This window comes from Mauremys reevesii, linkage group 2 (genome assembly GCF_016161935.1).
Source record: "Mauremys reevesii isolate NIE-2019 linkage group 2, ASM1616193v1, whole genome shotgun sequence".
Classification (NCBI taxonomy): Eukaryota; Metazoa; Chordata; order Testudines; family Geoemydidae; genus Mauremys; species Mauremys reevesii.
This window is the reverse complement of record NC_052624.1, coordinates 160,915,495-160,928,236: the sequence shown is the minus strand read 5'-3', so window position 1 is coordinate 160,928,236 and position 12,742 is coordinate 160,915,495. Positions and strand designations below refer to the sequence as shown.

Genomic DNA, 12,742 nt, shown 5'->3' with positions numbered 1-12,742 from the left:
ACAAAGGGATCTCACAAAACTGGGTGACTGGGCAACAAAATGGCAAATTAAATTCAATGTTGATAAATGCAAAGTAATGCACATTGGAAAACAATCTAAACTATATATACAAAATGAAGGAGTCTGAATTAGCTGTTAACACTCAAGAAAGAGATCTTGGAATCATTGTGGATATTTCTCTGAAAACATCCACTCAGTGATTCTGTTTGCTTTTTTAAAAAGAACAGGAGCACTGTAGATCTCTGAAAACATCCACTCCATGTGCAGCAACAGTCACAAAAGCAAACAATGTTGGGAATCATTATGAAAGGGATAGATAATAAGACAGAAAATATCATATTGCCTCTATATAAATCCATGGTACATGCACACCTTGAATAGTGTGTGTAGATCTGGTCACCCATCCTAAAAATATATATATTGGAATTGGAAAAGGTACAGAGATGGGCAACTAAAATGATGAGGGGTATGAAACAGGAGGAGAGATTAAAGTAACTGGGAATTTTCAGCTTAGAAAAGAGATGACTAATGGGGATATGATAGAGGTCTACAAAATCTTGACTGGTGCGAAGAAAGTGAATAAGGAAATTTTATTTAATCCTTCACATAACACAAGAACTAGCAGTCACCCAATGAAATTAATAGGCAGCAAATTAAAAAAAAAAACAAAAGGAAGTATTTCTTCACACAATATAAAGTCAACCCAGGGAACTCTTTGCCAAGGGATGCTGTGAAGACCAAAACTATAACAGGATTTTAAAAAGAACTAGATAAATTCCTGGAGAACAGGTCCATCTGTGGCTATTAGCCAGGATGAGAGGGATGCAACGCCATGCTCTGAGTGTCCCTAGCCTGTTTGCCAGAAGCTGGGAGTGGGCGACAGGGGATGGATCACTTGATGATTCCCTGTTCTATTCATTCCCTCTGAAGCACCTGGCCTTGACCATTGTTGTAAGACAGGGTACTGGGCTATCTGGACCACGGGTCTGACCCAGTATGACCATTCTTATGTAAAAATTAATTATAATAAAAATGTTTAGTACAGAAACTCCCCAGCATAATGACCTCCCAAGATAGCAACAATGTGAGATAACAACCTTGGCAAATACTGCATTTTAAAAATCTTGGCCTACTGGGAAACATATTTATATAAGTTTCCATTCCCAGTCACAAATCTAGCATTCTGGAGCAAAGTGACTAAAATATAGTCCAACCATCAAATGTTTATTTAACATGCCCCTCACTTTTCCCTCCTCCGCACTCCACTCACCAGTGTTGTCCTTGGTCAGTGGAGACTCAGAGTTCAGAGGTGCTTTCACGTGAGTACACCTTCCAGGTGGGGGACAAAAAGGCACAGTTCGCTCTGGCCATGGCTGTTCGTTGTGCCACTGTTCACTCCACCACTCTGTTGCCAATGGCCCTGCACAGTCACCTTCTGCTGTCACCTACCACTGTGACCTCTGCGAGTTGGTCTCTTGAGGTTCCACCAGCTCTCAGTGATTTCAGCTGAGCCCTCAGTGCGGGAACCTCGCTGCTAGTGCAGTCTGGGCTGTCTCTTACACAAAAACACTGTACCCACAGGAACACTGTCCCCACAACAGGACTAAGCACTTAGACCTGATTGTCAGTGATTTCAGCTGCAGTGGTCACTTAACAAAACAAAAGACTATCTATGGAGCCTAATCAGCTCTGTCTTTAAACAGTGGAGAGGGACAGGTTCCCCACCCTCTCTCTTGAGGCCTTCAAATCATAAGAACAGCCGTACCGGGTCAGACCAAAGGTCCATCTAGCTCAGTATCTGTCTACCGACAGTGGCCAATGCCAGGTGCCCCAGAGGGAGTGAACCTAACAGGCAATGATCAAGTGATCTCTCTCCAGCCATCCATCTCCATCCTCTGACAAACAGAGGCTAGGGACACCATTCCTTACCCATCCTGGCTAATAGCCATTTATGGACTTAGCCACCATGAATGTATCCAGTCCCCTTTTAAACATTGTTATAGTCCTAGCCTTCACAACCTCAGGAAAGGCGTTCCACAAGTTGACTAAGTTCGACATCACAGACTAAGTACTGTTCTACTGCCCTTTATTCATCAATAAGAACAACATTTCATCCCCCCTACCCCCCACATTCAAGTGGTTTGTAACCCAACCCCAGCCAAAATCTATCACTTGGACAACACAGCTCTGTTTGCTGGATACCTAGGTAGATTAGGTATGAATGTAAATATAATCTGTCCCTGAAGCCTTAGCCCCCAGCTCATCACTAGCTGTCAGGGAGAGCTCATTTAGACTTTGCTTACAAATCATCATTTGAAATTATTAGGTTGGCCAACATCACCAAAATGAATGCACTGATACTGTCATAAAAAACAGCTGTATAAGGAAGCTAGTCTATGTTCATACTTTTCAAATCTATTATACTTTTTCAGATACACATATTTTATCATACACTGTATAAGCTTTTAAAGTGTGTATTAATGTTTCAGTTTAAATTCAGATTTCCAAACAGTCACTAAATTGGTATGTAACTAGCTCACAAAACTGGGGGGGTGGTGTTGGGAAAATTCAGGGGGGGTGTAGGGAAATCACTGTTCAGGGGGATCAGGTGTGCCAGTCAAGTGGCCGATGAGTCCAGGGCTAGTTGAAGTGAATGCTCTGAGCTCCCTGGCTGACGTGCTGCTGACACATTGGAGAGCCAGCCAGTGCCCTTAGTGACTCCATTTTCACGTAAAATGCAGCATTTTCCCTCCAAACCACCCTGGCTGTCGTCCTCTGCCATTTGCAGGAGCCATCTAGACTTCTGCCTCCTCGCCCCCTCCTCCTGCAGCCCCATGGGGCAGCCTGTGTGTTTACAATAGCTGCTCTATGGCTCACGGAGCCCCCGTCTCTGCTCGGAGCTGGGGGTCAGGAAGGTTCAGCCTTCAGCCAGTTAGTTATCTGATTGGCCAGCCATTCACCAGCGCCGGGGAGCAGGGGGGTCCAGGAACAATCCCGGCCAGCTCTATTGGAGCCAGCGCAGAGCAAAGGAACCACAGATCCTCCCAGGCCCCTGTCAGCAGGGGCGGCTCTAGACATTTTGCCACCCCAAGCACGGAGGGAGGTCCACCGAAGCCGCGGGACCAGTGGACCCTCCGCAGGCAAGCCGCCGAAGGCAACCTGCCTGCCGCCCTAGCGGCGACCGGCAGACCGCCCCCCATGGCTTGCTGCCCCAGGCACGCGCTTGGAGCGCTGGTGCCTGGAGCCACCCTTGCCTGTCAATCAACATTGCCCCGGCCTGAGAGAGAGATCTCCTTATGGCTCCACTCAGTGGGTCACTCTGCCTTTCTCCTCTGCTCCTTCAAATGAATAATGCCCCAGGAGACACACACGCACGACTCTCTGCCCCACCCCAGGCACCTGGTGACCCAGAATGCTGGGTACTTTCAGCTATTGCTTTAAGGGATTATCCAAAGATCCTCGGGCAGGTGTCCCCACTGTCGAATGGTGGTGGGGAGGGGGGATGACTCAAATGTGGGTTTCTCGAATGTGGCTGTAGCTCCAGCTGGCTGAGCTGTGATGTTGACAGGGCTTCAGTGGCTTTCCTGGGTGAGTCTGTGTGATGCAAGAGGTTAGACTAGATCAGGGGTCGGCAACCTTTCAGAAGTGGTGTGCCGAGTCTTCATTTATTCACTCTCATTTAAGGTTTCGTGTGCCAGTAATAAATGTTAACGTTTTTAGAAGGTCTCTTTCTAGAAGTCTATAATATATAACTAAACTATTGTTGTATGTAAAGTAAATAAGGTTTTTAAAATGTTTAAGAAGTTTCATTTAAAATTAAATTTAAAATGCAGAGCCCTCCTCGGACTGGTGGCCAGGACCTGGGCAGTGTGAGTGCCACTGAAAATTAGCTCGCGTGCCGCCTTCGGCACGTGTGCCATAGATTGCCTATCCCTGGACTAGATGATCATATTGGTCCTTTCTCACCTTAGAGTCAGTGAAGAGTCAAGAGTCTATTGCTAGCTGGTCCCACAAGATACAGCCTAAAGCCCACAAGGCAAGTATGTGCCACATGGCTAGTGCAATGCAGGCACGTGTGAGAAGGGTCAGGGGAACTATGTTGCCTTGTCCCATGACTCCGTGCATTGCCCAGCACACCTGCCCAGGGGCTCCCATGAGGAGTGGGGCTGCAGGATGACAGTATGGCTTAGAACTTCAGAGTCATCAAGATTCACCCAAAAGTTTGGATGCTTCTCTGAGCTCCTTTGGTCTGCCAGACTGCTCTGCAGGCCTTGCAAGGCTTCCTGGTGGTGCTAGGATATCCAGGCAGAGAAAAATAGCTGAGAACGGCTATGCCGGCCGCTCCCCCCAGCTGCCTCCTGAAGGCTTGCGGTAGGCTTGGATTGGAAGGGCAGGATGGGAGATGAAGAGGGAGGCTTGTCATTAGTGGATGCTCGGGTGTGGCTGTGCAATGAATTCAGTTAACTCTATTATCTACTTCAAAGTGTCACATTCCAGTTTCGATTCGTGCTTTTGTGGACAAGGCACAAACCTGCAGCAATGAGTGAGTGAAAATCCCCAATGTTGGCCTGTTCTGCTGGCTTCCTTTTATCAACTCGGCGTTCGTCTGCCAAACCCATGTGCAACTTTTGCAGCTACAGAAAGCAAAAATAAGCCCTTATGGTGCTAGTGTTGAGCAATGAGGACAAGAATGCAGAGCTGGTGGCTTAGTATGTGAGGCAGACAATCATAGCTAAACAGAACTTAATGAAAAATATTGTAAGGAAAAATATTAGTTTTTTTTCAGATCAAACCAGCATTAACTGTTTTTGACATCCTTGCTGGTAAATGTAACTTTCCTGGAAGGTTCTTAAAGGCCTTTTGAACAAGGTGTGCATTCCTCAGGGATTAGCACTTGAACGTGCCTTGTGCCAAAAGTGTGCTATGCAATCCCAAACCTGCTCAGCATGCAGGCCTCATTACCCTTTCTGCTGGCAATGAATGCTTGACTCTCCACAGATTTGATTGGCCAAATGTCCCAAGTTCAAGGCAGATTTTTTCCAACAGGGAAAAACATAGACAGGAAAACCTATGTAATTGCTTCCCAGGAATGCATATGCTTCAGTTTGGATCAAGTAACAGATGTGGAAGCCAAAGTGGAGTTTGAATTCAATATGGCAGCTAGCCTGCAAGCCTGCTGTCTTTAGAAATGCTTGTTCAGGTGAGAGAAAGCAGTCTGAGTTCTGCCCTGTTGCACAGATCTCCTCTCAGTCTCCTGAATCAGAGAATGTCAGGGTGGGAAGGGACCTCAGGAGGTATCTAGTCCAATCCCCTGCTCAAAGCAGGGCCGAGAGATGAATAAGGGAGGACATGGTTAAGGTATTCAAAATAAATAATGGGACAGAGAAGGCTGCTGGGGATTGTCTCTTGTCCCAAAGCACCGGAACCAGGAAATGGAAAGGAGGCTAATTCCAAACTGATCAGAGGAAATATTTTTTCATACTCACAGTTATCTGGTGGAACTCGCTGCTACAAAATATTATTGAGGCCAAGAGTTTAACAGCATTCAAAAAGGGATTTACATTCATACAGGTGAAACTAATATCTAGAGCTGTTGTAGTAAATATTGAACAAATTTTGGGAAGGGATACAAACTCCTCTGCTGTAGGACAGGCACCATCCTCTAGCTATTGGGGGTCGGGAGGAAACTTCCTGCGGGCAGGTTAGCCCATCAGTCCCACACTGCAGGGTTCTTGCACCTTGCTTTGGAGCAGCTGGTACCAGCTACTGCCAGGGACAGGACACCAGGCTAGATGGGGCTCTGGTCTGATCTGGTCTGGAGATTTCTGTGTTCCTAGAAATCATGATCATTAGCAGCTGAACACCGGCATCTATAATTTTATGTCATTCCTGTTTTCCATCAGATCATGTCTCTGCACTGGACTGTCGACTCCCTCTATCTTCTCCCACTGTTTAGCAATTCCCTTTTGGCCTCGCTAGCATTACATGGTGATAGAGCTTTCCCTGAGGTGTGTGTCATCCTTCTCCCATCGTGTCTCGGATGCAGCTTCTCCTCATTTCTGGGCTTGATCTCAGACAGCGGCACTTGCTGCCAGCTGTCTGGTTTGCTCTGTCTATAAACAGAGGCTTTTCTTTGCTGTTAGACGTCTCCCTTGTCATATTTCCTACGCTGACTGTGCCCACTCTTTGCATTGGACTTTGCAACTCTTCTGGAGTTTGCAGCTCAGCCACTGTGGTGACTGCAGCAATTGGAGCCAGCACTACATTGCACACCCCAGTCTTTGCTCTCGCTTAGTGTGTGTTTGGAAAGGGGGAGATTTCGCTTGTGAACAAAGCAAATCCCGTGATATTTTGTTAGACCTAGCTATGGCTTTGCCAGGAGAGAGGAGATGTCCATGCCTGCTGAGCCCCATGGGTAGTGAGTCAGCAAAGAAACTTCCAAGCAACTGCTAATAAACCCAGAACGCCAACCTGCACTTTATGGTTGAGTGCAGGGAACACTGCCTGAGCACCAGAGCTGGTGCACTTAAAGGGAAAGTGTAGCATCTACAAACCCACTTCGCTCAGAGCAAAAATAAATAAACCTGGGAGGAAGAGCTGTTCCCCGAAGTCAGGCTGGCAGACTCAGAACAATTGTCCCCGCAATGCACGTTACATCCACAGTGGCTGGAATGTGAGGAATGAGCCATTATGGGCAAACACTGGGAAGGGAAATAAACATTTAACCACATGCTTGTCATCAGTGTCCTGTTCTGAATATTCTTCCCAAATGCTGGGATGGTTACACAACACACCAGGATGGCCAAACCAGAAGTATTCAGGCCCTTAGTGGAGCAGCCCAGGACATTAACTAACCCATATGGCAGTTTGATTATTGAGAAACTCTGTTGCAACAGAGTCTATGGGGCGGAAATACTCCTTTGGAGACAGTTCCCTGGGCCAGGCTGCCCCTGTAGCTACCTCCCCTCAGGTCTCATAATGTTTGTGGGGAGATGAAGCAGTTGGGTTAAACTTAGAATAGGCTCTAGGACCCTGCAAGGTGGGAGGGTCCCAAAGCTCAGGCTGCAACCCGCAGTTAAACAGTCCTTTAGCCAGAGCCCCATGAGCCTGCCCAGCCACGGGGGTCTAACCGCAGTGTAGACAGACCCTTAGATGCTGCCAGAGGGCTCATGCCCCAACCAGCAGCTCTCAGGATTATTCCTATTGGCTCTACTCAGATATTATTCTGGGGTATAAGGTATATAAATCACTTGAGAGTGGAGAGTGGGGGGAGTCCCCCTGAAACAATGTAGATCTAGAAACCTGGGGTTAGTGGTATGTGCCAGCACTGCTAAAATCTACCTAGAGTCCATTGGCAATGGCTGCATATGCACATCAATTGAAATATAATTCTAAAAATTCATATTATCAGAACCAGAGTTACAGCATCTTCAGATCACGGTAAGATCCTGAAGTTTTACTGTGATTTGACAGATCTTGAATTCTTGGTGTTCTCAGGGCCCCAGACCATTTGGAGTTCAATAAGCAGATCTGTAAACCCACTGCAGTGTGTGTGGCTGCAGGATAATATAGACTCTGGGACTCATTTTATTTGGCCTGAACTTTTCATAGACTGGACTATTATGGAAATACATGTGCCATGTCTGGCCATTTTTTAAAAATAATGTTTTTTATTAATTTTTCAAGAAAAATGCAAAATTAAACCAATGCAATGAGCGAGATATTAAAATGAATAAAACAAACATCATGACAACACCAAACATACTGCAGTATACTTTTATCTTCTTTGTTAGTCCCAGATACAAGAAAGAGGAATAGGGTTGGCGTGTACTGGTTGAAAGAAAGTTGTTTTAGCAATGACATCACACAGGAACTCTTACATCATAATGGTGTGAATGCATCCATCTGGCACTAGATACTAGTGTGTTTTCCCATGTTGTCATTGATGGATTTTTCTCTCCCAAACCTGGGTTGGACAGTTCTTTCAGCCATTCCAAATCACCTGGAAGTCAGTCTTTGTTTCCCAAACCAGCATGACTCTGACATGTATCTGTATTTTTTAAACAAGTGCTGAAGCTGTTGCGGGTCTGAAGTTCAACCCACTCCTCTCTTTTCCCAATGCCTCTTTCCCCTGGTTGTCCCAGACTCCCAGAAACTGTTTCTGTTTGAAAACAAAATGCTCTCCCAAGTCTAGAAAAGTCTCCAATAAGCTGATCAGCACATGGCTGGTGTCAGTTGTGGATGAGTTTCCTGGTCCTGCCTGGCAGCTGGTGAATCTCAGTGACAATGGGAAGGTAGCCAGGTCTTTGATATCTCTTCGTGACCATGTCCATTTTCACTGTTGTTCTTTTGGGGACAGACTCATGGTTCATGCAGCTGTAGTTAGCGTTCCAGCTCCTGCTGCTGTGTTTTCCTCTCTCCGTTAAGTGGAAGTCCTGAGGAGGGTTAATAATGCTGCTTCCAAATCTTCCCAGTCAGGAGGGTGGGAATAAGAGACACTGTAGCCTGATGTATTAGCTACTTAGTTAATTCAGGGTACTTGCAAATGTGCCAGTGGGCAGCGTGTTCCATTTATACCAGGGGAATGGGGGGGAAAGGGGGCAGGATGGAATTCTGTGAACACCTGCCATGACTTCATGCTATAGCGGGAGGGGATGTGAACCTTTCGTGTCTTGCTCTCTTGTTCATGTGGCAGGGAGGTCTGGGCATCAGACCTCTGGCTCCACTCTGGCCACCCTTGCATGAAACAGGGTCAGCAGGTGAAACTAATCGATCAGTCACCTTTATCCATCCTGCCATTCACTTCCACGGCTTGTCCTTGTTTTGACCAACAAATGTCTTTTGTCTATGTCATTTACTTGTAATAACAAGAGAGCTTGCAGTGGTGGGTCATGGGCTAGCAGACCACACAGCCAGTCTTTGTGCAGGGACCTGGGTTACCGCTTTATACTTTGACAAAAGTCTTTTTGGTGTCACTAAAGACTTGCCAGGCAAGTGAAGGTGACTCAGAGGCAGGATTCTGATTTGCACCGAGGCAATTGGCTTCAGTACTTCCCATGGCACCAGGAGAAGATGTCCTAGCATCTTGCTGGTCCTGCCTTAGCTGCACAGTTTCAAACAGCACATGAGCCTGTTATCAGTTCCCCTCCAGAGGATGAAGGCTAGAGGGAAAGCAGGGAACATTCAGAAGTGCCTTGAGCCCCAATCGCACCATCACATCTATCTGCAATGTCTTTCTCCATCTCTCCAGCCCTTTCTTTTTAGCCCAACCATAGGTAAGGCATCTGCTTAGCTGGTCAGAGAGGTCTCTCCCGTTCACCTACAAGAAAGACTTTGGAGGACAAGTCATTTTTTCAGTGAATATAAAAGCAGCAAAGAGTCTTGTGGCACCTTATAGACTAACAGACGTATTTCAGTGAATGGCTCTGATGTTCTTCATTCTTGTCCTCTCCATCCCTGGAACTGTGTAAGTTCATTTCCTCTCTCCCCACAGATGTTCCTGGTATTTAGCTAACACCTTCAGCTCTCTTGGCAAGCAGCACCATTTAGAAACAGTAAATCTTACCTGTGGCTTTAACAGAGAGGAAAGTGACAGGAGGAGTGTCAGCACATTTCAGATCCTGCCCTGGGCGGCTGTTCCAACCTGTTAAGAGCAACCAATTAAGGATGCATTAGCTTTTGGAAAGTTCCTCAAAGGGCTCTGGATTGTGCTTGAGATCTTTGTTTAGTCTTTGAGGGATACTGTCACATGGGTGATTTATCAAGCAGAACTGTTTATCTGGCACTAAAATAAACTCTTAAGATGTTCAGATTGAGATTTCTCGTGAATTTCCACCAAGGTAAACACTGGTAACTGGCAGGTTACAGATTCTCCGTCAAAGCCAGACACATACAATAAATGTTTAAACTAAAGCTTGCTATAAAGGGCAACTGTCACTGGGTCCACCACACCTCTCTGCTCTCTACAGCCTTTTCCCATTCATTCTTGTAATCCTAGTTTACACTTCTAAAGCTTTGCCTGCATCCCAATGGCAATTTACAGACTAGGCTTCATCATTGTCTCACCCACTGCTGAAATGCAGTCATGTCTGGGGTGGAAGGCAGCAGCAGTTTAACAGCACGCAGCAACAGTATGCAGCTAATTAGGAAATGGAGTGAAGAATTCTGTATCCATTTGAAACCACAGGAGGAATGTTAGGGAGTCAGGACATTGGGGTTCACACTCTGAGGCCTGGGAAAAGTGCTAGGGGGATCTTTTATGAGCACAAGTGGTGAGGAGCCAGTGTTGCATTTCATGCATTTCTCCAGCAGCCCCCTAGCACCAGCACTGACTCACAGGGAAGCAGCACTTCCTGTAGAGCCGATGGTTCCTTGGAGGCTTCTCCTCTGAGTTCTGGTGCAGACAGATCTTGCTACACTTCTGATGTCTGATGGGGTCACAGCCCCCTGCACTTTCCTGGGGGCTGCCCAGAGAGCTTTCTGTTGGCACTTTGGGGTCTATTTTCACACAGCCTTAGGATCCCTGATGCACCCAATGAACTGAATAGCTTCACTGCAAAATGTGATTTTGTTCCTTGTTATGAATAGGAAGCATTTCCCCGTGTAACCAGATGGCTGATGGTGGGTGAGGTTTCCACATCAGCTGGGTGACGTGAAAGTGGTGCTAACACATTTCCAGCTATGATGACAAACACTCTGCCAGAACAGCTCTCCCCTCTTCACCTTCTTATAATGGAAAAGTAACTGGCAAAATACTTTACAACTCTCTGAAGAGGAGAGTTGTGTCTAGGAGGCGAGCCTGGAAGGAGTTCTGAAAGATAGGGCCTGGCATGATTCATAGGAGGGGGAAGATAAAGGAGAACATTTGCGTAACTCAGCCTGTCTGTAACACCTGGCTGCAAAGCCCAGCACCTGTTGGGAATCCCAAGGTCAAAGGCAGGACCATGCACAGCTAAGTTGAGGCTAGAGGAGCTGCTTTTCCTAACACCCTTTCTCATGGGCCATCACCCTTCATAACATCAAAGCTGTTGGGAAGAGATGAGGCTTTGAATAATTCTTCCAGCCCTTGTAATACACATGAGACTTTGTTTCCTTAACATCTATGATTATTATTGTTATTCTTATGGTAGCATCTAAAGACCCATATCAGGGATCAAGACCCCATTGTGACAAACCTGGTACCAGTGAACGACTCAGTGCCCTGCCGTGCCGCAGGCAGCTCACGATGTCGCTGTACAAGGATAACATCTCAGTTGTACAGCTGCACCCAGCTTTAACAAACACCTTCAAGGTTGAGATTGTTCAAAGTGGCACATCGATCCGTGCCCCAGCTCAGCCTTGCCTCAGCAGCAGGCACTGCACCTTGTCGGACGCTTTCCCCCAGACCACCTGCTAAGGGCACATGGTCCTAACCACAGCAATCGTGTTAAGGACAAAGGGGCGGCTGTAACCTCCACACAGTGGCAGTTCAGTGGGATGATGGCATGGCACTGGAGTGTTCTGTCTTTGGGAACAGCTAGTAATATTACAGTCTGTGCCTGCAAAGGAACGACAGTTCTGGGAACAGGTGTTGTGTGAATGCTGATGTGTTACAGATACTTGTGGTTGGGATGTGTAGTAAGAGGAGGTCCTGGGATATAAACCTTGGTATCAGAGGCCCGGTATGAGGCCTAAGGCCTGAACTAAAGTAATGGTCAAGACTTTGCTAACATAAAGCAAAGTTAAGCTGTGAGCCAGAGGCAGGCCCTGCTCACAGAAGCTGGCAAGGAAAGAGCTGATGCTGCAAAAAGATACGTACCTAAAAGGTACTGAACACTAGATATCAGAACATTCACATACTTGCACATTCCACACAGATAACAAAGAACAGGCTGGCCCATCCCAATGACAGGGGCAAAAGGGTAAAATGATGGATAGAGTTGTTTTAATCAAACCAACATGTACAAGGTAAAAGGCGGCACCTAAATACGTAGAAAGATTGAACCTTGCTACGTAGAGGGGTGGCCCCTCAATACGTCAGGTGTGATGTGTAACTTGTTTGTATCTGTGTATAAGAATGCATCCCTGGGGCGGTGTCTTTGTCTGGCCTAGGGGGCAGTGGAAAGTCCCGCCACTGACTGAGCCGGGTCCATTGCCAAGAGGCACTCTCTCGCAGTACGCCCGGTAGACTAAGTAATCTACGGGGACCCTGCAAGGGTGTCCGAGGTCGCAATAAACCTAGCCGACGTGGCTTTTAATCTTACTGAACTCTGTGGTTATTGGGGGTTCTCGTCGGGTCTGCTGTGTCAGCTATCTGCGCAGAGCTGGGGCAGCCCACAGAGGGAACACACGCACGCAGCTGAGTGATATCAACACTGGAAAAAGCAGAGCACCATACCGGTAACACTTCTGACAACAGGATGGTGCTGTCCTCACTCTTCCATTGTGGGAAGGGGAGTGGGACCTTGTTATTGACTGACACTTCTCTTCCGTCTCTGAAGGGGAGCAGAGCTGGAGAGCCAGGGACCAAGCTGATGTCCACTCCAGAGCTGTCTGAGGGGAGTGAGGTTGGAAGAGGGGGAATAGTTCACTCCTAGCAGGGGCTGGGTGAGTCTCTGATCCAGGCTGCTCTTCCATGACTTCCAGTCACTTCTGACAAGCTCCTGGGTCCCAGGCTGTAACAGATGCTTCTTTGTGATTCATTCCCCTCTTCGTGAGCAGTGGGGGAGCAAGCCAGGCAGCCCAGGTGTAACTGGGGTGTGTT

The 12,742-nt window shown here is 47.0% G+C and overlaps 1 protein-coding gene across 3 annotated transcripts in view; it reads left to right on the top strand.

The window, feature by feature from the left end:
• Nucleotides 1-12,742, top strand: part of SFRP1 (secreted frizzled related protein 1) — a 50,220-nt gene that overhangs the window by 17,441 nt on the left and 20,037 nt on the right. The window contains exon 3 of one of the 3 annotated variants that reach the window (XM_039526800.1): nt 11,130-11,701. The exons of 1 other annotated variant lie outside the window; for it this stretch is intronic. In XM_039526800.1, coding sequence (XP_039382734.1) covers nt 11,130-11,395 — 266 coding nt within the window. In that variant the 3' untranslated portion in view covers nt 11,396-11,701. Of the gene's footprint in view, nt 1-3,971; nt 4,241-11,129; nt 11,702-12,742 lie in introns of those variants that run through there. One more of the 3 variants, XM_039526801.1, reaches the window with a different exon arrangement.